This window comes from Gallus gallus, chromosome 15 (genome assembly GCF_016699485.2).
Source record: "Gallus gallus isolate bGalGal1 chromosome 15, bGalGal1.mat.broiler.GRCg7b, whole genome shotgun sequence".
In the NCBI taxonomy this organism is placed as follows: domain Eukaryota; kingdom Metazoa; phylum Chordata; class Aves; order Galliformes; family Phasianidae; genus Gallus; species Gallus gallus.
In genome coordinates, this window is record NC_052546.1 from 6,733,821 (window position 1) to 6,760,943 (window position 27,123).

Here is a 27,123-nt window from a genome sequence, read left to right on the forward strand (position 1 = left end):
GCAGATTTCTTGCTGGTGTGTGGAGACATCTGCTGCCCGTATTTGAGAGCTGCTTGCAGAAAGCATTGGTAGTAACTTAGTGGTCTTGCTCAGGGTATTGTTGTAGGACTGAGATTTGTAGTTAGAGGTCAAGTCAGACCTCTGCACTTCTTCAGGGATTCTCAGTTCTGATGGGTGTATCTGTGGGGATTTCTTATCTGTGTGTTCATTGATGTGAAACTGCTGACTTTGGGGAAGGTGTTAACAACACATTGGTATTACCTGTACCAGGCTGATCTGGCCCTGAGGTATGGGGAGGTACTTGCTCTCTCCTAAGCCTATACCATGCGACCCTTATGTTGTAGAAGGAAGAGGTGGAAGATAACACTGACATCATCATGGAGGGGGCTCTGATAGCCCGGGACAGAGTTGGGGTGCAGGACTTTGTGCTTCTGGACTCCCACACCAGTGAGGCTGCTTTCCTGAACAACCTCCGCAAGCGATACCAAGAGAACCTCATCTATGTAAGTGCCTGTTTCAGTGATTGCTGCTGAGAGTACTCTTCCAGCTTTGGTTTAATTGAGCACTGAGACAATAAACCTTGATAGATGTAGCTGGTACCCAGCAGAGTGCTCACCCAGTAGGATATCAAAACATAATAATTATGTATGCTGTAAGGCTCTACATTTGTTTTATGGTTCCACTCCATTCTTCATGAGGTTGGTTCTGAAAGTTTAGTGTTGAAAATGGTGAAGCTGGTGGGTGAGGTTTTTCTGGTTTCTTTTGGTTTCGTTTGTTCTTGCAAGTTCTGTGCTGTTTTTTTTCCAAAACATTGTGATATACATGACTCTTCCTCAAGAAGCTGTCTCTCTAGTGATGGTACTGATTTCCCACCTCTATGCATTTTCTCCTTGCAGACATACATTGGCACTCTCCTTGTATCTGTCAACCCTTACAAAGAGCTGGATATCTACACAGTGACCCAGATGCAGCTTTACAGGGGGGTGAACTTCTTTGAACTGCCACCACATCTGTAAGTAGATTTCTTAAGACTTCAGCTGATGTGAATATATTGGATCTCATCCATGGTGCTGTGTATGAGCTACAAGGATGTGTATCCAGAGTCATTATGTCTGGTGAACATTAATATTCCCATCTTTCTGTAGGTAGGGTTGTATTTGTCTTCTAGCTGGCCATGAAAATGAGAAGGGAACAGGAGGGCTGAGAAATAGTAGTGGGGGACTGTAGAGGAAGAAACTCTGAGATAGTCTTGCAGGCTGTTGCAGGACTAGCACAGTGTTCATGCACAGCTCTGCTTGGCCTTCTGACATGGGGAGGAAATTGGAAATTCTGAGTTGAAGTTATTTTGGTGGTTGGAAATTGTCAGGTGATTTGAGTGGGGTTGAGGTTAATAGGTTTTGTTTTTGTTTTCCTCACTTTTCTTCTGTAAGTGACATATTTGACGAAGACTCCATTATTATCTTTGTATCTGTTTCTATGAGCAGAAATTGGGTTTGGGTTTTTCATTCCACTGGAATAAAAACTGGCTCCTCTGCCCTGGAAGGAGTCAATAGTGTGTGTAAGCAACATTCACTGTAAACATACTCAGCCCATTCACATCTCCTTTCGACAGTGGAAAAGGACTGAGCTTTGTCTGTCTCTCAGAGGCTGAGAGAACCTGGGTAGCAGACTGGTGCTTTGAGCTCTGCTTCCCCAACATGTCCAGTGCTTGTGATGTTAGTTGGGGAATGCACCGCATTTCTAATGGATGCTTCCCCTCTGAATCCTTCTTATCCAGATATGCCATAGCTGACAACGCCTACCGGGTGATGTGCAGTGAGTACAACAACCATTTCATCCTCATCTCTGGGGAGAGTGGAGCTGGGAAGACGGAGGCTTCCAAGAAGATCTTGCAGTACTATGCAGTCACCTGTCCGACTACAGAGCAGCTGCAGGTTGTCCGTGATCGTCTGCTGCTGTCAAACCCTGTTCTGGAGGTAAAAACTGGATGAATGCAATGAAGAGCTGCTGATGATCTCCTTTCATGAGACTTTCCTGTCTGTACACTTGCACCCAGGAATGGACTCTTGTTTTTATGATTTGCATGCATAACATAAATAATAGTGTAAATTAGGCCTCTTGGTAGCACAACCACTTATCACTTCTAAACATTAAGTGATATGAAACTTGTTTTTATACGGGAGGATAGCTGAAACTGGGAGTATGAGGAAACTGTACAATGTACAACAGCTCCTCATCATGCTGCTTACAGCCATGCTAGAAAGAGGTGTAATTTATTTAGCTGATGTCCATATTAAAGCTATGGAATATATTAGTTTGTGTTTCTTTAATCCCTCTGAATTTTGTAGTAGGACTTGACTGCAGCAAACCTTTGTCCTGTTGTATCAGGTTCTCTTTAAGTGACTTGATTTATCTATTTATCCGCAGGCTTTTGGAAACGCAAAAACTCTACGGAACGACAACTCAAGTAGATTTGGAAAATACATGGACATCCAATTTGACTTTAAGGTGAGAACAAACTTAATGAACCGCTGTTCAAACAAGCTCTATCAGTGAGCCTCTTGGATGCATACCAGGCAGTACAGGATTTATTAGTTCTTACTAACACTGCAGATTTCTGACCTTATTTTTAGAGGTCTTGCATTTTGCAAGTGAGGTGACTAGTTATATATCCTGAAAGCTTCCTACATCACTCACAACACTGCCAGGACCTGGTAGAATTTTAATATATGTAGTTGTAAAGGGTGAGTTGCACTAGAGGACAGAAAACTCTTCAGATATATCTTGAATTGCTGGTGGATACTATCGCTGAAATAGAAGAAGACAGCAGATAAGAAACAATAGTAACCTGCATCTCCTGATGCTGCTTCGTGCTCCTACATTGGATGAACAGTCATCTTAATGTCACCTTTCTGGTGTTGGTCTAACTGCTTCATTTTGCTAGGGAGCTCCAGTGGGAGGGCACATCCTCAGTTACCTGATTGAGAAATCCCGAGTTGTCCATCAAAACCATGGAGAGAGGAATTTCCACATCTTCTATCAGTTATTAGAGGGTGGAGAGAAGGATCTTCTCAGCTGGCTTGGGCTGGAGCGCAACCCTCAGAAGTATGCTTATCTCGTCCAGGTCAGTGAGAATTTGGCCATCTCTCTATTTTATGCCTGGTATTGTAGGGATCTTTTATTACCATAAAAACAGAAGATGGCTGCAAGCCCATGCTATTCACAGCACTCCACCATTTGGTGGTAATTGCTATCTAAGTGCCATGTTTCAAGTAATTGTTGCTGAAAGAGCTGGTCACATGAGTTGGTTTCAGGTTTAGGAGTTCAGTAACATTTCCAGACAAGTGCAGACTGCATCTATACAAGCTGAGGAAATGAAGTATTATGGCCAGACTGTGTTTGTTGTTGGTAAAATCACTTCACCAATGAAATTTAGTAATTCTTTCTTCTAGGGTCGATGTGCCAAAGTGTTTTCTATTAATGATAAGAATGACTGGAAAATAGTCCGCAAAGCTTTTTCTATCATCGACTTCACTGAAAAAGATTTGGAGGTATGGAAGTCAAAAGTCCATCCAAGTGATGGGAAGAGTCTTGTTTGGGAGATGTGTCTAAGGATTGAGATGTGTTTACGAGCATGTGCAGAGAGAATTGGCACTGCTCCATGGAGATGTCGGAACTTGTTTTCTAACAGTATATCTCTCATTATTAGCATCTCTTTGGAATAGTTGCTAGTGTCCTGCACCTTGGGAACATTCAGTTTGAAGAGGATAGCAATGGACATGCCATCATTCGCAACGGCACTCAGATCAAGTGGATTTCAAAGGTATCTCCAACCTCCTAGACAGTATCAGCCAAACAAATAGTATACACAAAGTCTTGTCTTAACTCTTTCTTTCTTTGGGTCTGTTCACCAAAGTGGAATGATAGCAAGAACTGGGTGTTTGTATAGCTATAAACAATCTCACACTGTAGGATGTGTGCCCTAGTGGTCACACAGTACTGCTTAAGCAGTCTCCTGCTGCCCATACTGAGAGCAGTATTTGTTTCTCTACAGCTCCTGGGTGTCCACTTGTCCATTCTGCAGGAAGCCCTCACCCATCGGAAGATTGAAGCCCGCTCTGAAGAGGTACTGAGCAGCTGGAACCAGTGCAGGGACAGGCGAGGAGCTGTGCTCCCAGTGGTGTTTCAACTGAAACAGATTAATTTGGCTGTCCTCCTCATCCATGTTACCTTGCTGTTCTAGCCTGAGATTTTAATAGGGTGACTATTTTAGTTTTGAATATTCTAACTGAATGAACTAATAACTACTAGAAGGTCAGGAACAGGGACTTGCAAGCAGCTGTGTGTTTGAGCCAAACAATTTCTGTTTGTTTAGTTCCTGGAGTGCTTCTTGGGAAACCAGACAGCATAAATAGAGAAAAGCACTGGATAAACTGTTCTTTGAGCAGTTTGTAGTAAGTTTAATAAAATCAGACTAAAAGAAGTGAGGAAAGGCACTCCCAGTTCTCCTATGTTTAATACTTTCCAAAATGTAGTATTGCAATCCTGCTGACATATGGAGATGCACCAGACTGAAATAATAACAGTAAACAAAGCTGTAGGTGGGGTTGCTGGTTCTCTGTGCCAAAAGTATGAGCTAGTTTTGCAGAAGTTTGCTGTGATGAGGTATGTTTTTTTTTTATTGCATATGATATACCTTTATTTTTAGGTCTTAAGCCCATTGAATGTTGATCTGGCATTCTATGCTCGGGATGCTGTAGCGAAGGCAATTTATGGACGGACTTTCACTTGGCTGGTCAACAAAATTAATGGCTCCTTAGCCAACAAGGTTGGTTTCTTGTCTGGTGTCCTCCTAGAATCTTGGAGGTCCTCCAGTAAATCCCAACAGCACTAGTGAGCAAATACCATGCACACTCAGTAATGTGGGGTCTTCCCACAGCTCTGAGTTGAAAGACTTTACAGCTAGGTTAAAAGTGTGGAAGATGGTATGTTAAATACTTCTTGTACTGATTGCCTGCTTCAGTGTGTCCACTCGTGGTGATGGGTTTGTGGTTGGACTTAATGACCCTGGAGGTCTTTTCCAACTCTGCTGTGATTCACAACGTTGGTATCTCAAAGTAGAAGTTTAAAATGTAGGTGAAGAAAGCAACACAAAACTGTGCAGAGGAGAAGCTTTAGCTGAAGCAATAGTTACAAGTTGTGTCTTTAACAGGATTCAACTCGTAAGACTGTCATTGGCCTGCTGGATATTTATGGCTTCGAAGTGCTGGACACAAACAGGTAACAGCAGTTTCTGAGAGTGGGGGGGCAGTCTGTCCTTGTGGCAGTGGGAGTGTGTGCTGTGAATGCTACAGGACTTTTTGAACATAGTCTTGTCCCAACAAAACAAGAAAAGTGGCTGCAAATGCACTGGGCTAGTTCAGTAAGTAAATAAAATCTTGTTGCTTCTTAATAAAAATTCTGAGGCTTGATCTGCAGAGAACTGGACTGTTTGGCTGGAAAACAGTAGGTGGTGGTGGGAGAAGTAGAACTGTGTCCATGAAATAATTAAAAAATACTTCTCATTTAACAACTCTGAAGCTTTGAGCAGTTTTGCATTAATTACTGCAATGAGAAACTCCAGCAACTGTTGATTGAGATGACCTTAAAGGCAGAGCAGGAGGAGTACGAAATGGAAGGAATAGAGGTAATTCATTATTCTCCACCCTTTTGTTTCCTTTGAACAGCCACTGCATGGATTGCTTTTGATCATTAATGAAGAAGGCATCTTGCCTTTCTTAATTGCTATGTTTCCTTGTGCCCACGTGGAAAGCTGTACTTTGACTATATGTATGTTCTCATTTTAAATAATTCCCATCTAAGCTTATTCTGTTTCAGTATACCTTGCATTCCTTTTACCAAGGAGATTCTTCCCAAATCTTGTTCATTTTTGCATTGCTTTTGTGAGATGTATAAGATAACCAAGGATCTCATTTTGTAACCCTTTTGAAGTTTAATTTGGCCTAGACTTAATTCATATCTCTGGAAGGGGAATAACATTCCCCACTCTCTTCTTTCTCCTCTTATTTCCAGTGGGAACCAATTCCTTATTTTAACAACAAGATCATCTGTGACTTGGTTGAGCAGAAGCATAAAGGAATAATTTCCATTCTGGTTTGTACTACTTAAATTATCATGCTTGCCTGTGCTCTGTTGTAGTGGTTCATAATCAGTTCTAATTATGTGGTGGTTCTGTGTTATTCAGGATCTAAACAAATAGACCTTGTAAACAAAGACTGATTCATCCAGATAAAAAAATCCTTTAAGTCTGTCTGGATTTTGGGTCTAGTTATGTCATCTTTTTGTTTAAATGGGCTATAAACAATAAAGGATGAGGCAGGGCATTGCCAAATCTGGAAGAAAATGACAGATCTGATTTATCTTGATTTATTTTGTTGGTTCTACTGAAATCAGATAACAGAACTCTGTTTAACCAGGAAACTGCTTGTATTGGGCAGACCTCATGCTGAATTGTAACCAAACTCTTTAGTTTTGTTTAACAATGTGGTGCTAAATGTTACTGAGGAGGGAATGGTCTCTGTTCAGAGCATCCTTCTATCTGGTGCCTGCTGTTTCAGGATGAAGAGTGCTTACGACCTGGTGAAGCAACTGACCTAAGCTTCTTGGAAAAGCTGGAAGAGAAAGTAGGAGACCATGCCCACTTCGTGACGTATGCATTTATGCTTTATATCTTACCACAAAGGAAACTTTACCATCTCTTACCCATAACAGCAGAAGTTCGACTCGAATTCTTATGGGTCTCTTCCAACTCAGGGTGTTCTGTCGTTCTATGAGTATTGGGAGGAAAAAGTTTTGCTCTGTACCAGAGAATCAAGCAGCCTGCCTGTTATCTACTACTGAAATACTCTAATAATGTCTGAAAGTATTAAGGAGGTTGTACTGGGGAGTCTTGCTTTGTTCTGCACTTGTATGTATTGTGCAAAAAGAAAAAAAAAGAAAGAAAAGGGGCTGACTTTGAGAATATTGGATTGCTTTGTCCCCTGCTGACCAGGGAAAGCTGTAGGCATTGTGAAGAGGAGCCTAAGACCCCAGAGTTGTATGGTAGATTTAGATGGGTTTTTTTGAGAGTCCATTTGGATATATGTGTGAGCTTTAGATTCAAAGGGTAAAGAAGGATACTTTGTTTGAATCCCCCCAGTGATCAGTACTTCAGTTAGGACTCAGTGTATGTTATTTGTGGATCCTGTTTTGCTGGCTAATGCGTTGATGTGAGGCTGTTCAGGCAGTTCCCAGCAGAGCCCTACTGAAAGGCTTCTGCTCGTCATCAGTTCAGAGTCATGCTGGTGAATTGTCACTTTCTATGTTTCTGATCATCATAGCTAAGTGGAAAATCTGTAGCCAACTTCCTTGTCACTGCAATGTGCCTTAAAACTGCTCTGTGTGATTAGAAGTGTTAAATAGAAACATTAGCACTACTTAAATAGGAGCTGTACTTGGCAGTGCTCTTGGAACAAAACTTTTGATGTACTAATATGCTATTGTGACACAGCTCTGTGCTGTTAGTGACTGCTTGCAAAGCTGTGATTTATACTGTGAAGTTGTTCTTTTTTTGCCAGTCCTTACTTTCTAATATTTCCTGCTATTCTTTACAACTTTGATTCCTCCTTATATCTATTCTTGTCCCTACGGTACAGTTTCTCAAATGATGTTTCTCCTCTGGTTTTGGTTTGAAGTTGAGGAAAGTGATGATCTTCTTAGCATGTAGGCTATGAGAATGTATTTAAATGAATGTTATAGGGAGAAACCATCTTCCAGGCAGGGTGATCGTTGCCAAATGGCAATGAATGCTTTGCAGATGTTCTGGGGAGTTAGTGGTCAATGACTCTCATTCTCCAGCACTAAATTTGCTGTGAGCTGTTCAGAGTGGAGAGGTAGTTCTTTTGATTATGGGCCATAACTGATAGGAGCAGACACTTAGTAGACTTCCAGCTGTCACACAGCTGCTTTTTTGCACAGGTGACTTTCTACAGGCTGAAGAAATCTGCTTTTTCTCTTGGCGTTTTTTGCTTTTTGTCTTTTTCCTCCCTGTAGTCGCAAGCTTGCAGATCAGAAAACACGAAAATCCATTGACTGGGTGGATTTCCGCCTCCTTCACTATGCAGGGGAAGTCACATACTGTGCAGTTGGTGAGTGTGACTGAGGAGCTGTTCTGGATGTTATTTGCACACTTATGCCGATGTGGCAGATGGAATGTGGGCACCGACTCCACACGAGGGTGCTGTCCACACGGTGTGCTGGGCCCTTGGCGTGGCACCCAGCTGCTTCCCAGCAAAGCCAGCGTTTGCCTTTGTGTGCTAGAGCCTCCTAATGGAACAAAACCTCTTTTCTCTTCAGGATTTCTGGAGAAGAACAATGATCTCCTGTACAGAAACCTGAAAGAGGTAAGAACAATAAAAGAGGATGCTGTTCCCCTGAGCATCTTGCTAAAAGATGTTTTGCAGAAGCTATATTTAATCTCAGTAGCAATCAGGAACATATGTTTCTCCTTAGTGTTTGACATTCCCCTGGAACCTGTCTAGGTAAAAGAGCACTGTCCTCTGCTGATATCAAGATCAGTGGGAAGGCTTTTATTGGACAGATACAGCAGCTTCATGCTGGAGCCATAGTGACCTAAACTTGGGAAATCAGGCTGCTTCCATCCTTAAACTTTGTAATCAGTCTTCAGTGCAGAGCTGGCTGTCCTTCTACCAGATCCCTGATTTCTGGCTCTAGAGCTGTGCATGTGAAGGGGTCTTTCCTAGGTTTGGCTTCTAGCACTGGAGGCTATTGCTTGAATCTCTGTGCTGTGTGTCCTCGCAGCACCCTGGGGAGTCACGTGTGTGAAATATGACAGTTTCTCACTGATTGTGTTTCAGGTGCTGTGCAACTCTAAAAATGGAATCGTTAGAGAGTGCTTTTTACTGTCAGAACTGGACAGCAGGAGGAGGCCGGAGACTGTGAGTTCAATGTTCAGTCTAAACTTTGAACACTGGTTTAACTTCCTAACTTCCCAAGTCTTCATTTAACTGCTGTTCCTGTCTTTGCTCCTGAATTCAGTGCATTTGTTTTATTTTTGAGGGGTTTTTTTTTAGCTTTCTTGTAGGTGATCAGAGATGTTGCTGAGACAGCAGCAAGCAATGTGGCATAGCTTGCTGTGGTTATTAATGCATCATTCTAAAATGAGCTCTGAGCACAGCATCCAGCAGCCTCCGGTTTCTGAAGGGCTACCTTGCGTGTCCAGATGTATGGCAGAGACTCAAATTCTCCAGCTAAGCACTCTGTCCAGTTAGCTCATGATTAACAGTGTTTCTAAATTGTGCTAATGTGTATGTCAGCCTTTCTCTTGGTTCTAAGAGGAGTGCAGTGAATGAGTTGACTTCAATGCCTGCCGTGTTTGAGTTCCAAAGCTGAGAAGTCTTTCTCTCAATGTCATCTTAGGTTGCAACCCAGTTCAAAAACAGCCTAATGAGTCTAATAGAAATCCTGATGTCCAAGGAGCCTTCTTATGTCCGATGCATTAAACCAAATGAGAACAAGGAGCCTGGTAAGGCATTAGGCTGAGTGCACTGTTGAAGTAATGGCATGAAGAGGTGCAGGGTAATTGTGGGTTTGATTTCTTCCATCTCGCTCCCAATAGATGGATATGTGAGTGAGCTTTCACATACAGTATTTATCAGTGAATGTGTGTTTTTACTGTAGGGAAGTTTGATGATTGCCTGATCCGGCATCAGGTGAAATACCTGGGGCTGATGGAGCACCTGCGTGTGAGACGGGCTGGCTTTGCATATCGGCGGAAGTATGAGCACTTCTTGCAAAGGTGAGCAGAGCTGTTTTCCTGTACAGCCAGAATCTGCCTTCCCCTGGGGCATCAGAGCAAGGTTTATTTGTATGTCTCAGTTAATAAGGTGCTGAGGCACTGCACTAAACATAACATTCATAGGTGCTTTTGATCTGTACCCATGTTGATCCACTTTGAAGAATAGGAACTGGGGGCTGCTCAGGGAGAAATGCCTCAACATCAATTCACCTATGGTGATGTCCTGATGATCTTTCAGATATAAATCCCTGTGTCCTGCTACCTGGCCTCACTGGCACGGGCCTGCAGCTGAGGGTGTGGAGAGGCTTATCAAGCACATAGGTTATAAGCCTGAGGAATACAAATTGGGAAGGTAAACTTTAAACTTCCTTCTCTAGTTCTTATTTCTGTTGGTTGGCTGCATAGTGCTTGCTGTTCTGATTGTTCTGTTTGTGACCATGAGCCCACAGAGCTGCAAGATGTGGCAGTGTGAAACAGGTCCCTTAACTTGGTTTTTGCTTGGCCACGTGAATTGGGCAGCGCTACCTGGGTCTGCAAACCTGAGGGCTTCTGCTTAATGACCTTAAAATAGGGCAAAGTAAACTCACCCTGAAAGTATAGGGCAAGGGGTCCCAGAGGCATGCATTTTCACTTGTTTTTCACACCTGTATTTCCACGGGGCTTGAGTCTAGCCTAGTTTCTTCCACCTCTGGGTTAGGAGGAATGGGTTCCTTAGGCTCAGCAGCAGACCTGCTAGTCCAAGGCAATGCAGACTCACTGTGAATAACCTGTTCCTGGTCTCTTTTTTCAGAACCAAAATATTCATTCGTTTCCCAAAGACTCTGTTTGCTACAGAAGATGCATTTGAAATAAGAAAGCACCTGTTAGGTATGGTTCCAGTTCACTTTATCATACAGACAGAAAAGCAGAGGCTGAGTGGGCAGTGTCTGTGGGCTCCAAATGCACAGTGATGAGAGCTGAGACTCATGGTCTCGAGAGTTACCTGATTGTAGCTGCTTGAATCTCCATGCTGAAGGACACTTTATGCAGGCTACCTTCCTTCCTGCTTTGTTAGTCCTTTGTACCTGGTTGTGCAGGAATTTTTGTGCCTGATCACTGAGATTAGGAGCTGTGCCTTCAATCTCAGGGGTCCTGTTAGGTACAAGCATGTCTCTGCTTCTTTGCCAGTTTCAAGACTACAAGCCAAATATAAAGGACGCCTTGGGAAGAGAGACTACCAGAAGAAGAGAAAAGCAGGTATGGGCTCTGGAATCAAGGGTTCTCAGGGCTGTGTTTTCTGGTAGAAGTAGTAGCCTTGAAGTCATCTCTTTTATTTTGGATAGAATTTTTTTGCTTCCCTGTGGGTTCTGTGGATGTTAGGTTCACTAATGGCCTCAGGTTGCTCCAGGAGAGGCTCAGGTTGGATATTGGGAATCAGTCCCTTCTCCCAAAGAGCAGTCAGGCACCGGCTGCCCAGGGAAGTGGTGGGGTCAATGTCTCTAGAGGTGTTCAGGAAACATGGAGATGTGGCACTGAGGCATATGGTTAATGGGCATGGAGTGGGGTTGGGCTTCTGGGGATTTTGGTGGTCTCCTCCAACCTTAATATTCTACAGTTCTGTAAAGATCAACTGAGGAGAAGAGCCAGGTATAATTCCTCCCCCATGAATTTGGAAGACAGCATGGCACAGGATCTCTGGTACTAATGCATGACTCTTGCAGCTATCAAGCTGGAGGCTTGTTGGCGAGGAGTGCTGGCACGGAAGGAGGCCAAGAAGAGGACGTGGGCTGTTCAGATCATCAGGAAGTAACTATCCCCATGGGGAGGGCTGCAGGTGGTGGGTCACAGCGTGATTGTGGCTCCTGGGCAGGGAAACAAAGGCACCTTCCTGCTTGTTGCTAAACTGTCCCTATCTATTAGCCCATTGTGTATCTCTTGTGATGACTTCCTTGCACTTCCATTGATTTGAGTGTAATGTGAAAGTCCTGATTTGGATATTTTCTATAGATTCATAAAGGGTTTCATCAATCGGAAGAAACCTCTGTGTCCAGAGAACACTGAATTTGTGAGGCTTGTGCAGTACAAATACCTCATGAAGCTTAGAGACCACATTCCCAGAAATGTCTTGGACAAGAGCTGGCTCCAACCTCCTTCTATCCTGGAAGAGGTGAGGTTTGCTGCAAGCCCCTCAATGTGTGCTGACCTTGCTCAGGTTGTAAAGCTGCTCTGATAACTGCATTTCCTTTTTGATCTTTTTTTTTCTTGTAATGCAGATATCTGAGATGCTACAGAAAATCTGTATTAGGAACCTAGTACAGAAATACTGCCGAGGTGTCACTCCTGAGAGGAAAGTGCAGGTAACTAATGCATGGCATGCAAATGTGCAAGCTGAAAGGTGCTTGCACACATGTGATGCGTGTAAATTGCCCCCGGTGCAAGCTGTTCCTTCTGACAGCCACTGCTTCTTCTGCTGAGCAAATGCTTCTGAGCCCTGGGGTTGTAATGTACAGGGCAGTTCTACAGATGCATAGGTCTTAATCTCGTGGTGTTGAATCTGAATGTCATCAAAGTGGAACACATCCATAACAAGAGGGTACTTAAGGCTGTTTAGTCCTTATTATGCCTTAATATAATTCAGGAACAAACTAAGGATTCTGCAAGAAATGCAGTTTTCATTTGGCCCATGTTGCATGTATGGGAGGACAATGCTATCCATAACTTACACTACACTATATGCTATAACTGTTGCTGCTCATGGAGAAACTGGGAGGTAAAGGGTTTTCCTTTTCTTAACAGTTACAGCAAAAAGCTGTCACAAGTGCCATTTTCAGAGGAAAGAAGGAGGGCTACCAGCAGAGCATAAACCTGCCCTTTGCAGACACGCGGCTGAGTGAGTACACGTGCTGGGACCCCACCATTCCAATTCCTTTGCCCCATTGTGTTTGGTGGCTGCTGGCAGTCAGTGCCCCAGGCCTTGTATCAGGCTGGGGTACTTGAAATCCCTTTTAAGCCATAAACCCAAGCAAAAAAGGCTGGGACTGATAGGGACATCTGTGTACAGTGCTGAATGAAGCATAACTGGGTGCTGCAGTGCAGTGTGGGGATCCAGCCCCAAGGTCTGGAGCTGCTGGGGGAGATGTGAGCCTGTGGGATCTGCTCTGTTGGTGCAAAATATGCTGAGGGTAAAACATCACTGAAATAGACTTAGGAGTGGTTTCTAAACCATCAGTTTAAAAGAGTGATCCAATGGGACAGGGCTTAATGGGATTGAGGCAATGAATGCAGCTGTTTGGTGTTCCCACTGGTAGGAGCAGCAGTCTGTCACCTACATTTGCTTTGTCTTTCTGGATTAATCTACAGAAGAGACCGATATAAGCCCCAAAGTGCTGCAGCTCATCCAGGGCGAGAAGGTGAAGGTAAGGAAAGAAAGCTGGAGCTCAGCAGCTGTGTCAACATCCCAGGCCCTGCAGCCCCATGTAATGCCACAGAGGGAGGTGCTGATCCCAGCTCCTTATTCACAGTATGCGACCCCCGTGGTCAAATATGACAGGAATGGCTTCAAAGCACGGGAGCGCCTGCTGGTCCTGACCCAGTCCTCAGCGTATGTGGTGGAAATGGCCAAGATCAAGCAGAAAATAGACTATGCCACTTTGAAAGGTAACAGTGCAAACCAAGCGGGGCTGCTCCTGATGTTTGGTCTGTCCAGGGTGCTTGAACAAGGATGCTTGAAGCAGTGTTCTCACTGAGAATGCTTTTTGCTGCAGAATGGCCAGAACAGCTGTGTGTGAGTGTGCTGTTTCTTCTGCAGGTATTTCTACCAGTAACCTGTGTGATGGGATTGTGGTCATCCATGTTCCTGAGGACAACAAACAGAAGGTAGAAAGATGAAATATTGCTAATAATTTGTGGTTTGAAATGATGTACTGTGGCTGATGCTTCTACTATTTCCTTTAAAATACTCAGATGTGATTATCAGGATTTATTAATTCATGATCATCTCTACTTTTGAATTCTTGTTGCTTTGCCATGAAAGCATTCTCTTCTCTTTTCAGAGCCAAAGTTACTACAAATCCTAAATAGGCTCTGGAGTGGATGTTTAACCAATCAGACTTGTAGGTGGCCATTGCTCTGCAGACAGGACTGTGCAGAAAGCAGTTCCTCTGAACACACAGCTGCTGGTTGGGGGTTACATGTGGGTACACTGCCCAGTGACCTTGTGCCCCTCTTTTCTCTTCCAGGGAGATGTGATACTTCAGTGTGAACATATCTTTGAGACGGTCACTAAGCTCTGCATGCTGGCCAACAAGCAGAACCTCGTTAAAGTTGTGAAGGGAAGGTAAGGAAGGAAAGGCAGTCAGCATGACCTGTTATGTCTGTCTTCTGCTGCTGTGACCTGGGCCTGAGGCTGTGTGCTCAGTATCCTCCCAGCAGATCCCATTAGCGCTGGCTCTAGCTGAGGACAGCCTGCGGGGCTGAGCTGGGGGTCACTTTGGGATAAATGCCTCTCCCTGAACTCAGAAGGCCTCCAATTGCAATGGCTGAGCGCAGGAACCTCCTCAGTCACACCAGCTAACAGCAGGTGGATGCAGTCCGTCTCTCAAATCAATACAGAAATTGGAACTGGCATATGAAACCTGCACTTCTGTTCTAGCTTTTCTCTCTGGCCTTTGCGTTTCAATTATAATTGGATTCTTTGTGTTCAGTGGTCTTCTCCAGGTCAGATCTGCTTATCTTCTAATGCTTAATTGCTCCAGGAAAATTCAGGTGCCCAGACCAGGCAAGCATGCTCCATTCATCAAACCCTCCTGGGCTGTATGGTATAATGTAATTGTTTAGGAAATTTACCTAAGCTGAAGGGCTCTGATCTTCTAATCTAATGAGATTTGCTAAGGGAACAGAAATAAAGTGGGCTTAGAGTAAAGCTTATTGCAAGGAAAGCATCACAGAAGTAATTGTCTGTGTTTGCAGCCTTCGGTTTCGCATTGGCTCTGGGAAGGAAGGGACAATGGTGTTCACTGTTGGGCCGGAGCCCCATGTCTTTAAAGCCAAAGATGGACAGCTTACAGTGGTAAGGCCTCATCAGGGCACTGGGAGTATGGTTTTAGTTTTCTTTCTGATGCCCAACCCTTATGGGAAACGCAGTTAAGTCCTAGAAAGCACCCTTGGAAGAGAGTTGTCTTTGTGAAACAGTTGTTAAATAGGAATCTCAAAGACACACAGTTTGTATTTAACTTACTGACTCCTATCTCCCATCCCAGGTGTCAAACCAGGCAAAGTCTTGATGAGAAGCAGTTCCAGTTTCTGGTCACCAGGAATGGAAAGGAGCCTGCGGGCTGAGACCAGCACCTGCAGCACCCCTGCAATCTTTGATGCCATAGGGTTGCTGTGACTTGAGAGTTTGCTTGCATCTTTTAGGCACTTTTTTTATAGCTTAAAACTATTGAGTTGTATCTAAATAAATTCATCACCTTGCTGTAATGTTCCAGGACACATAGATCCTTATTACATGCTGTCACCGGGCAATGTTTAAGTAGTTGCAGAAGTAAAATGTCAATCTGTGCACCTAATAACCTGTAGCAGAGCTCTGAAGGAAGAATTCAAAAGAAAAAGACTTCTCCAGGCTGTGCTATGAGTCACTGTACTAACCAGGAGAACTACATGAAGTGCAGGTGAATGGAGTTCAGTCTCAAGCAGCATGCAGAGGTATGTTTAAATGTAGCAATGAAGTTGGCATAGGTCTTCCTGAGTTGGTGCATCATCAGGAAATCCCAGTAAGCTGCTTCCTTGTCTGCAGGCATGGGGGTAGGAAAACATCTTAAAGTAGTACTGTCCTTGCTTCTCCCTGCAAAGCAGCTATGCAGTGCAGTGAGACTCCAGGAAGTGGTGATGAATGGGACCACACTTTTAAGAGGAGACACACTGATTTGGTATAATTTGGTTCAGAGGAAACCTTCAGCAGCAGGAGACTGAAGCTTTGTCTCCATTCAAGGAGCTGAGATTCTGCTCACTCCTTAAGAGTGCAGTTCCCCCATGCTGCATATTTTGGTAGCTATTAAGGGGTACAATACAGGAATTCCCTTTGCTCTCCCTGCTGCCTCATATTGAGGCCGACCTGTGTAGCTCCTTCTTGGCTGAGGCTACAGCCTGAATTCTGGAGTCCTGAGAGCCAGATCACTGGTGCCTTGGCTGCGAGTGGTACCAGGAGGTAAAGCTAACAGCTAGGGGAAGATGTGTGATATTTCTTACTGAAATATCTTTCTAGCTCCAGGGACCATGAGGACAATGTGCTAGCCACTGATCTTCAAGCAAGTAATAAGTCAACTCACGTAAATATGAAATATCTTCTAATTTATTTCATGTTATGCTTTAAAAAAAAAACAAAACAAAAAAAACCAACAAAACATTGCAAACAACAACCATACACTGAAATTCATCGTAAGGGCTTTTTGTGTGCATAAAATAGGAGGGAATGATTGTACAGAACATGAAACAAAACAGCTTCATTAAGACTAAAAGGTAAGACTGGAGCTTGGAGACTTCCAGAAGGGCTTTGAACAGGTGATGTCCTGCAGCAGGCGGAGCTCAGTGTGGGCTCTAGAATCTGCCTTGTCTGAATACAGGAGCAGCTGCTTTGCAGAGCTACAGGAGTAAATGCATTCCCAGCTTAGCCCTAAGCCAGGGGCTGGTGTTACCGGACTATTTGGCCCTAACTGCATCACAAGCTACTGATTTTTAGGTAAGCTTTCCTGCATTACTCCAATGGAGGGGGAGGGGGGGGCTGGGGAATACAGCCTGCAGGCATAAGATTTCAGTTGGCTCTGTTCTACTGTCAGTATTAGTGGCTGTTGTTGGGTGCTGGAGGGCAGCATGCATGAATCAAAGCAGGCAGGTCAGCACAGTTAACATCATGCAGTGCTAGCTAATCTAAAGAACTGCTTGGGGCCAGGGTAGCTGCCCCATACCCCATCTCCCTCTGAAAGCAAATCTCCCTCTATTGGCAAAACCATTTAAAGTAAAAGGCTCAGGAGCTGAGAGCATTTGTGCAATGGCATTAAGTGGCTGTGAGAGCTGTTTTTGTTTTGTTGACTTAATGAGCAAGGGCAAGTAGCCAGTAGGTAAGGGATGTTCTAACACAGGACAGTGGTACATCTTTGTTACACAACTGCAGCAATTAGAGTTAAGTTAGGAGTGTGTTACCAATCAGAAACTTGTAAACAGCTCAGTCATGTGTCAAAGTACGCAGTGCCAAAGAGTGCACACCCCAGCTTATCATGTAAGGCAAGAAAGGAGAGGCACTGTGTCCCCCACACCAACAGCCTATACTATGGACTTGTATGAACCCTAAGTGTGTTGCGCTGGTGACAAATATGTAAGTACAGCTTAGAAGAGAAGCCAAAGAGATCAGGGCCTACCTGAAGCTGCTGAACTACAGTGTAACCACTATGTCTGGGTACTGCTGAGTTCTTATCAGTCAGCAGCTGAAGAAAGCGTAGAGACAGGGATAATAACCACTCTGCCACAGCCCCTGGCTGTCTGAAACTTAAAGTCTTTGGTTACGAGGAAGACAACTTCAGACTAACTCTGAAAGCTGTTAGTTGTACATGCTGCTCCAGAATTGCTTACTGCTTTATTTTAGATCCCAGATAGCTTAGCTGCAGAGGCTAACTGCTACTGAAATAAATCAGAGTAATGCAGCTGGTGATGTTGACTGTGCCTTTGGTTTTTAAAATGCCAATGTGCCATAGTTGGCCCTGAGCCAGGGCTAGGAATCCGTACACCAGTAAGCCTGCAGAAGCAAAGGACCTCACTGAGTGATGCAGAGCTGCCACTGTGGGACACCCAGCCATTGGGGCCAGCAAAAAGTACTCCTGGTGAAGAACTAAGAAGGTCTGAAATGGCCAAAGTACTGAGGTGTATCACAGTGGCACCCTGACTGGACTGAAGTTTAAGACTTCCTACTGCTGGTTTCTCTCTCTCAAGCTTTTTTACACTAACCATTACAGCTGCAGCTCTTCTCTTTATCCATTAGCATCCGATCCTAGTGAACAATACTCTGTCTTCCACCACTCTAACTGATACTTGACTCCACGATAGGCAACATGAAACAAGGAGGTAGATTAAAAACACCCATTTATTACTACTCTCAGAAAACCAGACACTACAGCATTCTCTGCACAACATTTCAGTTTCATCCTTTCATACACAGCTGCCATTTCTGCTGAGAGACTTGGAAAAAATGCTCAGGATAAAGGCAAACAGAAATTCACCTCTTCTGGGCCACTGCCTTCAGCTCTACACCAGAACTATGGACTGCCCTCACTCAAAGTCAATGCTCCTGTAGCAGTTGCAGAACTCAGCTACAGCTGCTGGCCTCTTGCCTGCACTAGGCTGGCACTGTGTGCCAAACCAGTTACGAGTTTTAACCTGGGGTAAAGAAAGCACAGCTTACTGATGGCTGATCTGAGGGAAATAAACTTCCCAGCAGAGATGCAGGGTCAAGCTTTGACTGGTAGCAATACCACCCTAAGGAAAAGCCACCAGGCACAGTTAGCTCCTGTTCCTCCTCTTGATGGAATTTTAATGTCTCCCATTCTTGAATCACACCAAAAGAAGTGGGGATGGGCCTCTCCACAACTCAGTGCTGCAGAAGCTCTACTGAACCATTGGAGTGGGGCCTGAGAGCAGTGGGAAGCCATGGCCACCTACCTGCACAGCCTGGCAGCACTGGGCTCCCTTTGCATCAAGCCTGGTGCTTCTCCTGCTATCACCTGTCCTGCCAGCAGTCACGATGAGGTACTCCTGACCTACCACCCCCATTGCCTTCTGACCTGGAAGAAAGGGAGCTCTGCAGCAGCTCCACTGTGCTTAGATCACTGTGCTTCTGCCATGCTGCGATGCCTAGGAGACAGGGTCAGTGAGAGCCAGGAGGGAAGGAATGCGGCTGCCTGACTTCTGTTGTTTCGTTTGTTTTTTAAAGTGCAGGATAATTACTAAAGCCGAAGGAAGCCAGCCTTCTTCCTCACTAACCACAAAATAGCAAAGACAAGAGGGCTACAAACTCAGGGCATTTCTCCAGATGCTCAGAGGGCTTTTTACATAGCTATTGTATGCCCAGTAACCTTATTTATTTTCATTCTAGATCTACCGCATTTAAATACCCCCAGTAACCTACTTTGTTACAAAACGTAATTTACAGACTGGTTGAACAAAGAGAAGCTGCCTGGTCCCCTGCTGCAGACAATCCATCAGGAGAAGGGCAGCGCCCTCCAGACAGACCCGTGCAGCCGTCGCTCAGCTCACTGGTGCAGATGGGCTCTGTCATCCGGACGTTTAATGTGGATTCTTCGCACGCGTTCAATGCGCTCTCGCTCCTCATCTTCCTCTAGGTGATGGGAACGGCCAGCTGCCCCTCCTGTGGCTTCCAGGAGTGCGTTGTCGGGTCCCCTGCCATCCTGGGACTCGTACAGCAGAATGTTCAGTGTCTCCTCATAAATGCGGGCTTCTGGGAACTCCACCTGCCCACCGAGAGAGAAGGTCACTTTCACCTACTGCAGGCACCTCAGTTTTCCTCCTGAAATTTCCCCGTTCTTAAAAACGTCTTAACTGTACTCCACCCATACAAACCCATCCTAGCACAAACGTTTTGCTATTTGCCTTCAGCCTTTGAGGCCCAGCAGGCAGTTTTTTCAGAACTGGCCTGCTCGCAGGGCAGATTCAGCCAAATGTCTCTGCAGGGAGGTATGCCACTGCTGCCCAGGAGCTGCCTTTGCACAGGAATGGACAATAAACTTGATTAAGTGCATGAGTTTGTTTAAAGATAAGAACTGGGCTGAACTTGCATTATGTGATGTCATAATTGCCCTGTGTTAAGCGCTACATCTAGTCAGTCCCTGCCCCAACAAACCCACAGGATGAGCTCCACTACGCTGCCCTCCCATTCTGAATGGCCTTGATTATTCTATAGAGATGCTAGACAATGAAAAGCGTGTTCAGAATGGAACAGATGTCAGGGTGCCAGCCTGAAAGCAGTGGGGCCCTGCTGCTGTTTACTCGTACCTTTGTCTGTTTTTTCTCAGTAGCATAAACAATGGAAGTGCAACAGACTTCAGCAATCTTCCGCCCCTGCCCGTAGAAAGACCAGCAGCAGATCTCGTCTCCAATCACATCTTTTATAAAGAGCACTCTCCCATTAAACCTCAAGGACAGCTTATCAAATAGCTCAATGTTTTTCAGCATGTTGTCGTCAGAGTTGCTGTGAGAGACAAAGAAGGCAGCGGTCACATCAGAGTAATTAAAGTAGTAATGCAGAGCAGGATTCAGGCAGTGAGCATTTGCAGGCCCATAAGCCCAGCTTCCTTTGATTTACTGCACATCAACAGCACTGTGAGTAACACACAGGCCAAATGGATGTCAAAGGCCATTTCATTCGTGTACAGAATCCTTACAGCCAGATGAAACCCTTCCTAAATTCAAGCTTAGCACCAGCTGGATGAAGACAGTGTTTTGTCATGAAACTTAAACACAGACATAAGGAAAGGCAGACAAGGTCCCAGACTTAATGATTTTACTACTTATTGACAACGCTACGGCAGGCTTTCTGTATTCAGCCAAAGTGCTGCAGCCCATGGGGAACACAGGCCAGCAGTTGGCCAGGAGTCTCTACCAGCTGCACCTGGGCGTTAGAGGAACCCCCGTCACAGAAATAGCACATGCTCAGCCTTCTGTGGATGACAGTAGGCTCCCTCCTGACTCAAGTTTGAAATTAATTGGGAAAAAATTGAGCGCATGCCAGCTCCAATCTGTCACTGGTTCTGAGTGTGGAAAAAGCAAATGTGTATCATGGAATTCAGTCTGTGAACGACTTCAAAGAACTACAGGTTAAGTCATTTACCTGGTGTAGGAATATTTGTTGTTGCTTCTGTTGTATAGCAACTTCACTGCTGGCTGTAAAAAAAAACAACATGCACATCAGTTAGAGGACATGCAGTAAGCGCTGGAATCTCAGCTCCAAGACCACACAGCAGAGGAGCTGCAATATGAAATGACACCATCAGGCTCAAACTCAATGGGATTTTGTTGTTGCTGCTGCAAAACTGTTGTGTACCGGCTGGTAATGGGGCCACAATCCCTTCTGATCCCTTCTGGGACTAGATTGTAATTCATCCTCACCCACCACAGCCAGCAGGCAGAAACAAGAGTCACCGATTCACTTTAGCTAAAGAAACCATCTGCTGTTTTTTATCAGAGTGGACAAACCAACGGAAGATCTAACAGCCCTGATGAGCTGCTTGATCAGCCTGCTTCTATCTATGGTCTTTATTGTAATACCTTGCGTGGAGACAGACGTGGCCTGATCAACATCTGACTTTTAGTTTAGAAGACACGTTTAGCCTGCTGTACATTTCCAGTGTTTTGTAGCTCAAATGTTAAATATCATTTCTTAAGGACTTCGTCAAGATCCCAAGCAACTCCCAGGACATTCCAGCATCCTTCCAAGCTACAGCGCAGCCTGGTCTTTCTTACCTTGTTAGAAGTGGCTATAAGTTTTTGCTCTTCCTTGGAAGATGTGATGACTGGTACCTTGCAGAATGGTTCATATGCATCCTTGTTCTGCTGAAACAAGAACCAAACAGCAGCTGAATGTAAACAGATCTTAAGGCACACTCATATGAGCTGAGAAGGTCCCGTATATTCTGTGCCACAGCTGAAGAGCCACAAGCTAAGTGTCCCATCTGCCTTCATGCTGTTCCCCAGCTTTGGAAAGGCAGCATGTGGACACCAGCAGACCATCCTGCCGTGCACACCAAAGCTCTGCCCACCTCAAGCAGCCTCCTCACCTCCACCCTTCACAGCAGCCAGAGCAACCCAGCTCCTTGTTAGCTTCACAACCTACCTGCAAGGCTGCCTGGCACTCGTCCACCAGCCCCTGCACCAGGTAGTACTTGGCTTCAGCCAAGAGCTCTTCTATCTCTCTGCGGCTCTCAGGGAGCGGCACAGCGCCGTCGCGCAGATAGTTCAGGATTGTCCCAAAATGCTTCCCGCAGCGGTCAATCAGGATCCAGCCTAGGGGAAGGAAAAGACCACAGTAGAGCAAATGTGGCTAAAGACGTTGAGCCTGGCCTAGGCCTGCTGCACCAGGCAGGTTCCTGGCAAGAGAGCTCCAGCTCCGTGCTCCATTTGGCAATCAGAGCAGCAGAATGCTGTACTTGCACGGGGAACTCGCTGCCCCCTCCTGCATTTTTCAAGTGTGTACGTGGGAGTAAGGTAGGAAGCTCACTTGTTTCTCACAGTTCCCAGTTATTGACAAATGATTAACCGTTACAGAGGAAGGAATTCTTCTCATTCTCAAAGCAATCAGCTCTGTTCTTCCTCTACTCACAGAACCCCTGACTTTATGCCCGAGGGCCTTGTTGCACATACACGTGGCCGGTTCTTACTGATACATTCCTTACTCCAGCCAACCAAACTCAACCACTTTTAGGTTTCCACACCTCAACACACTGGGGCCCACTGCGATCCACCACCTCCAATAGATGTGCAAAAAAGGTCAGAGAGAGAGAGCACAGATGTTGGATGTGTCATTGCCAATTCTGTTACAGTCTCCATGTTCCCAAAGTGCAGTTATTTGGTAGAGAAAAATGCTTAATGGCACAGTGTCTGGAGCTGCTGAAATCCATGATGCAACAGCACACAAGCAGAATGTAACGTATGGACGATGGGGACGGAGTAAAGGAAAGGAAACAGCCACAACAAAGCACTTTCCAGTTAGTTGTGATGGGAGGATCCCTGTCTCACCTCTTGCTGCCAGTCTGCTGCTGGACCCTGAAAAGCCTTATGCAATGTTGAGCCTCAGGTTTCCATAAATGAACAGCTGGCCACCCTCATGGGCTGCAGCTCAGGAATGCAGCGAGGAAACGCTTGTGGGGAAGGAGTCATATTTTGGACAAATAAGGAAAGTAGGTTAAAGCAGAGCCTGTGTGTTCTGCATGAATGGAATTACTAGTAAAAATCTGAACATTTGGGTAAATTTGGAAAGTGAACGCAGCCCTTTCATGCTGTTCTGAGGAAAAACTCAGACAGTTTCCAGCAGTTTACTACAGGCTCTCCATCTCCCTCATTACCCTGCTGTCTGTACGATGTATGCTTGCAATTGTAATGTTACAGACGGTAATAACAAACTGGAAAGCTGAAGGCAGGATAACTAGAAACAGAGAAATAAAAGGAACAAAAGACTGATCCAGGCTAATGAATGCAGTACACCTATCGAACCAGAGCGGAAAAAAAGCCCATTTGTCAATGCAGAGCTCTCCCATTTTAAAGAGACAAGGGAGCACAGGGCATGCTAATAAACAAGAACATCCATATTCCCAAAAATGCAGCCATTGACAAAGTGTTTACCAGAGTTCAGCACAACCTGAAGGGAAGTAACGAGCGGGTGGAGAGCAGAATTATGACCCCCAAACTTCTTTGTTATCATCTCTGCCACAATTCCCTCTGTAGGCTGTAAAAATGTGCTGCTACTTTATGCTTACAGATGGCAAAACCAAAGCAGAATTGCTCACTTTGAGACTGGGGGGGGGAGGATGAGAAAATATTTTGAGCAGCATTGCAAAATAGAAGCGGCTGCTAAAGCAGCTTTCATAAACCCCTTCTGTTTTAACCAAACAGCCAAAGCCGCAGCCAAAAGGAGATGACTCACAGGAAGGTGACCCTGCTGCCACTCAGTTATGGCTGTGCAGGGCCTAAGAAGTGGCTTTTCAGCCTTTTAAAGCCATTTTTTAACGGCAGCATTACAAAAATGTGCTGTAATCCATGTAGTGGGTCAGGCACACAGTGTTCATGAAATGCACGTGCACACATTTGATCTTTAGGAAATTCATCTTCCTTTTTAACGAGACATCTCAGGGACAGCTTCCAACCACTAAACAAGGCTACATTTTCTGACCAAGCCTTGCCAGATGAAACAACAGCCTGACACTGATGCCTGATGCTTGACAGCCTTACAAACAGCCGGCCAAAGAGACACCCACCCTGATCAACTGGTTAACAGCAACGTGAAGAGAGGGAAAGTTCACATTGCAGAAAGGAAAACTGGAAACAGATGGAGGCACTTGGAAAACCCACAGCCTTCTACCCTCTTCTTACCACGAAATAAAATATTCCAAATATGCTGACTTGCTACAGTTCATGAACAAGTTCTAAGCTGAAAATAATCATCTGTCACTCCCCAGCAGAGAACTCATCTCTTCTCCTGGAGTCCAAGCAGCAGCTTGTTGTAATTGTTACGCTTTGAGAAAGAGCTCAGGAGATGGCAGTGGGGTCAGAAGAATGCATCCAAATGAAGAGGAAGACACGCAGCGTGAAGCATTCCACAGACTGCAAAAAAAACCTTCATTCTTTCCAGTTTCTCTGCAAGTCTGGCTCCTTTTCCTGAGAAACTCTGCTTTGTGCCAGACTTTGGGTGCAACCAATTGACAGTATTTTGACCAACTTCAGATAAAGAGAGTTTCCTTTGACAGCTCTAACACCATTGTCCCGGTTTCCAGCAACGTGCCAGCAAGAGGGAGATAAAGCAAGAGCTACTGCCATGGGAGTGTCTCAGTTACAATATACAGGAAGTATCAAATTCCTATTAAAGCACAAATTAGCTAAATGGAACAGTCCCATGCAGACACAGTGGAGTTCACAGCAGAATAACTATGAGATTTTACATCTTAAGCAGTAAACTCTGGATCTGGAGTAATATTTGTTTGGACAGCAGCAGTAATCTGCTGCTCTTCAGGAGACAGAACCTGCACCTACGTGGAAACAAACTCTGCACCTTGACCTGCAGCCCACAGCTCCAGTGCTAATGCCATACAGCAGCTGAAAGCTTGCAAAAGGCATGATAAAACAACTGCAACAGTGCAGCCTTTCACCTTCCCCCCAGCTTAAGCAGAAGCACTTGTAGTTAAAACAGGGATATTCTGATGATTAAGTTGTTGGGTTTTTTTATGTTACACTTTTTTCCCCTTCCAATCCAATTTTTCCTATCTCGAGAAAGCTTATTATGAGAGCCCTACTAAATCCATTGCTTGTTCCACGTGGCTTCTAAATACAGGCTATTCTAAAGCACTTAAGTCTGATTCATCTAATGAAGCAATACATTTTTTGTGCTTTCAGCAGGTTCAAACAAAAATCTCAAGTAATTAACCAGCCACAAGGAAGGTGTGTCAGACCCGTAGGATTAGCAACGTGGAGCTATTGTTACAGAAAAGGTATCCACGTTGATAAATACTGATATAGGCAAAATGCCAGCACATAAATAGAAAGCCCCACTTTGAATTAAGCTCTGCGGTGCTCCCACAATATGAAAACACTGACATAAAACTACAGCAGCAGCTGCAAACAGCCATCACACAAACACATCTCAGCTTCAGTATTAGTTCGAATGTAAACATCTTTAAGTATCCCAGGATTAGAAAAAGCCAGTATGTCTGGTAAGGAAGGAACGTATTTGAATGCTGCTCCTTTAGAAGGCTGCAGCCTGACACACTGCACATTCTTGCTTTACAGATGTTTAACTTGGAGAGACCCTCCTCCTCACTCCCTTCTTTTGTTGTCTGTAATTCCACAGCAAAGTTTCTAAAGAATGTGCACTGCTTTTGCTCCAGTGAAGCCAACAACCAACATTCCCACATGAAGATAAACTTAGACTTCAAAAATCATCTTTTTGCTCAAAAAGCACACCACTTCCAAGTCTCATATTTGTATTTCAGATAAGGAAACAAGATGAGGAAACAGCCTTCTGAGCTTCCAAGTAAATACGCAAGTCCTGACTCATAGTTTCTCAACCACACTCCTCACAGTTTTCCACATACTTAAGAGCTTTTGTGTTAGTATTTCAAAAGAAAAAGGCAGCCTGTGCTATCTAGGCCTGAGAGGAGCCCTTCTGGTTCTCAGCACCCTTTTGGTGTTTAGCCAACTAGTCAAGCCACAGGTATCCCTTATCCCACATCTTTCAACAGCTGTCTAAAAGAAACTTCAACACTAATCAGAAGGGCCCACGACCACACATTTCTCTCTCTTCTCCAACTTTTGGTCCAACCTCTCCCAGCCGGTTGGAGCAGTGCGAGGGATGCAAGTTGCACCCTTACCTTCGCTGTCTGTCAGAACCTCCATTCGCCCACTGAACATGGCCTTGAGCATGGTGTCCTGCTTGGTCAGTGTCTGCATGGTGGTGTAGTACAGGGCCCCGCCGATGTTCAGCTTGACATACTTAGAGCTCGGGCTTGTCCCTTTGAAGGAGGTCGTGCGGGTGGCAGCTGCCGGCACTGCTGAGCTCACCACGCTTTCTCCCGACATCTCTTCCTGCAAGCAAGGAGTCACCAATCAGAGCCCTGTGGGGACCCAACCTCAGCACCTCTCTGAGATGCTCCCAAACGCTTTGGGCATTTAATGTTGCCTTCTGTCTGGAAGCGACAGCAGCCAAAGGAAGCCAAGCAGCTCAGACAGGGAAGAGCTGCTCGGGTGCTGAGCACTGTGGAAGTCAAAACTTTTCCACCATCAGACAAAAGCCACATTTGTTTCTTTCACAACCTCCAAAGTTTTATTTCATACGTAAGCTGGTGTGTAAGTGAGGCCATTCCCAGCATGCAGACCAAGCACACCTCTGAAGGAACCAACATTTCCTTGAGGCTTAAAGGCCCCTTAAAGCTCCCCACGGTGCTCCCATATCTCCCAGCACACAGAACTGCCGCTCAGCATCCCCTCTGCCCGTAATCTTCACTCCAATTGACCCAGGGGAGCTAATGAGGCCTCGTGTTGTGTCAGGAAAAAGTCAGTGTTACATCAAGCTCTGTCTCCACGTTGCAGCGTGCTGTGACAGGAAGACTGCAGCCACCTCAGGTGGACAGCTCCAGGCCCGACACCTTTCAGCTGGCTGATTACCACACTAATTGACTTCAGCCCCGCTGCTATTAAAAGCAGAGCAATCCGACCGCGCCCACACCGCGAGAAGCCGCGATGGGCCCCGAGGCCGCCGTGGCTCCTCTCACAGAGCACCCGAAGGTCCCGGCCCCACAGCCCTCAGCCACCTCCGTCGCGCCAAAGCCCGTCCCGGGGGCTCGGCCTCCTCCCCCCCTCCTAGGAGCCATAGGGGAACCCACGGGTCCTCCCGCTCCCTCCCAGCCCCACCGCCTCCTCCTCACCATGAAGGGCGCGACGCAGCCCCGCGGAGCGAACGTGCAGAGCGCCGGGCGGGGAACTTCCGCCCTGTTCCGCCCACTTCCGATCCGACGCACGTCTAC

General features: G+C 45.4%; 2 protein-coding genes across 4 annotated transcripts in view; one reads left to right on the plus strand and one right to left on the minus strand.

Moving 5' to 3' along the window:
- The window catches only part of MYO1H (myosin IH), a 40,571-nt gene extending 25,258 nt beyond the window's left edge, over positions 1 to 15,313 (plus strand). For both annotated transcript variants that reach the window (XM_040648513.2, XM_003642184.6), the window contains 31 exons: positions 345 to 503; positions 897 to 1,012; positions 1,778 to 1,976; positions 2,428 to 2,508; positions 2,945 to 3,124; positions 3,453 to 3,551; positions 3,710 to 3,823; positions 4,055 to 4,126; positions 4,709 to 4,828; positions 5,213 to 5,280; positions 5,581 to 5,686; positions 6,073 to 6,153; positions 6,618 to 6,709; positions 8,092 to 8,186; positions 8,395 to 8,441; positions 8,916 to 8,996; positions 9,478 to 9,583; positions 9,739 to 9,856; positions 10,095 to 10,208; positions 10,647 to 10,723; positions 11,024 to 11,092; positions 11,557 to 11,641; positions 11,843 to 12,002; positions 12,109 to 12,192; positions 12,632 to 12,725; positions 13,196 to 13,251; positions 13,357 to 13,492; positions 13,644 to 13,711; positions 14,074 to 14,171; positions 14,804 to 14,903; positions 15,094 to 15,313. In XM_040648513.2, coding sequence (XP_040504447.1) covers positions 345 to 503; positions 897 to 1,012; positions 1,778 to 1,976; positions 2,428 to 2,508; positions 2,945 to 3,124; positions 3,453 to 3,551; positions 3,710 to 3,823; positions 4,055 to 4,126; positions 4,709 to 4,828; positions 5,213 to 5,280; positions 5,581 to 5,686; positions 6,073 to 6,153; positions 6,618 to 6,709; positions 8,092 to 8,186; positions 8,395 to 8,441; positions 8,916 to 8,996; positions 9,478 to 9,583; positions 9,739 to 9,856; positions 10,095 to 10,208; positions 10,647 to 10,723; positions 11,024 to 11,092; positions 11,557 to 11,641; positions 11,843 to 12,002; positions 12,109 to 12,192; positions 12,632 to 12,725; positions 13,196 to 13,251; positions 13,357 to 13,492; positions 13,644 to 13,711; positions 14,074 to 14,171; positions 14,804 to 14,903; positions 15,094 to 15,117 — 3,099 coding nt within the window. In that variant the 3' untranslated portion in view covers positions 15,118 to 15,313. The remainder of the gene's footprint in view (positions 1 to 344; positions 504 to 896; positions 1,013 to 1,777; positions 1,977 to 2,427; positions 2,509 to 2,944; positions 3,125 to 3,452; positions 3,552 to 3,709; positions 3,824 to 4,054; positions 4,127 to 4,708; positions 4,829 to 5,212; positions 5,281 to 5,580; positions 5,687 to 6,072; positions 6,154 to 6,617; positions 6,710 to 8,091; positions 8,187 to 8,394; positions 8,442 to 8,915; positions 8,997 to 9,477; positions 9,584 to 9,738; positions 9,857 to 10,094; positions 10,209 to 10,646; positions 10,724 to 11,023; positions 11,093 to 11,556; positions 11,642 to 11,842; positions 12,003 to 12,108; positions 12,193 to 12,631; positions 12,726 to 13,195; positions 13,252 to 13,356; positions 13,493 to 13,643; positions 13,712 to 14,073; positions 14,172 to 14,803; positions 14,904 to 15,093) is intronic.
- Positions 15,314 to 16,166: 853 nt separating this feature from the next.
- KCTD10 (potassium channel tetramerization domain containing 10) lies at positions 16,167 to 27,099 on the minus strand. 2 transcript variants are annotated; one of them, XM_415191.8, is made up of 7 exons: positions 27,025 to 27,099; positions 25,972 to 26,185; positions 21,729 to 21,898; positions 21,359 to 21,445; positions 20,727 to 20,779; positions 19,892 to 20,087; positions 16,167 to 19,350 (listed from the first exon to the last, which is right to left on the minus strand). In XM_415191.8, the coding sequence occupies exons 1-7, from the start codon at positions 27,025 to 27,027 to the stop codon at positions 19,132 to 19,134; spliced, it is 942 nt and encodes a 313-aa protein (XP_415191.2). In that variant the 5' UTR covers positions 27,028 to 27,099; the 3' UTR covers positions 16,167 to 19,131. The 2 variants fall into 2 exon arrangements, with proteins under 2 accessions (XP_415191.2, XP_004945676.1); XM_004945619.5 differs by having other exon boundaries at positions 21,359 to 21,448.
- Between the last annotated feature and the right edge of the window lie 24 nt (positions 27,100 to 27,123).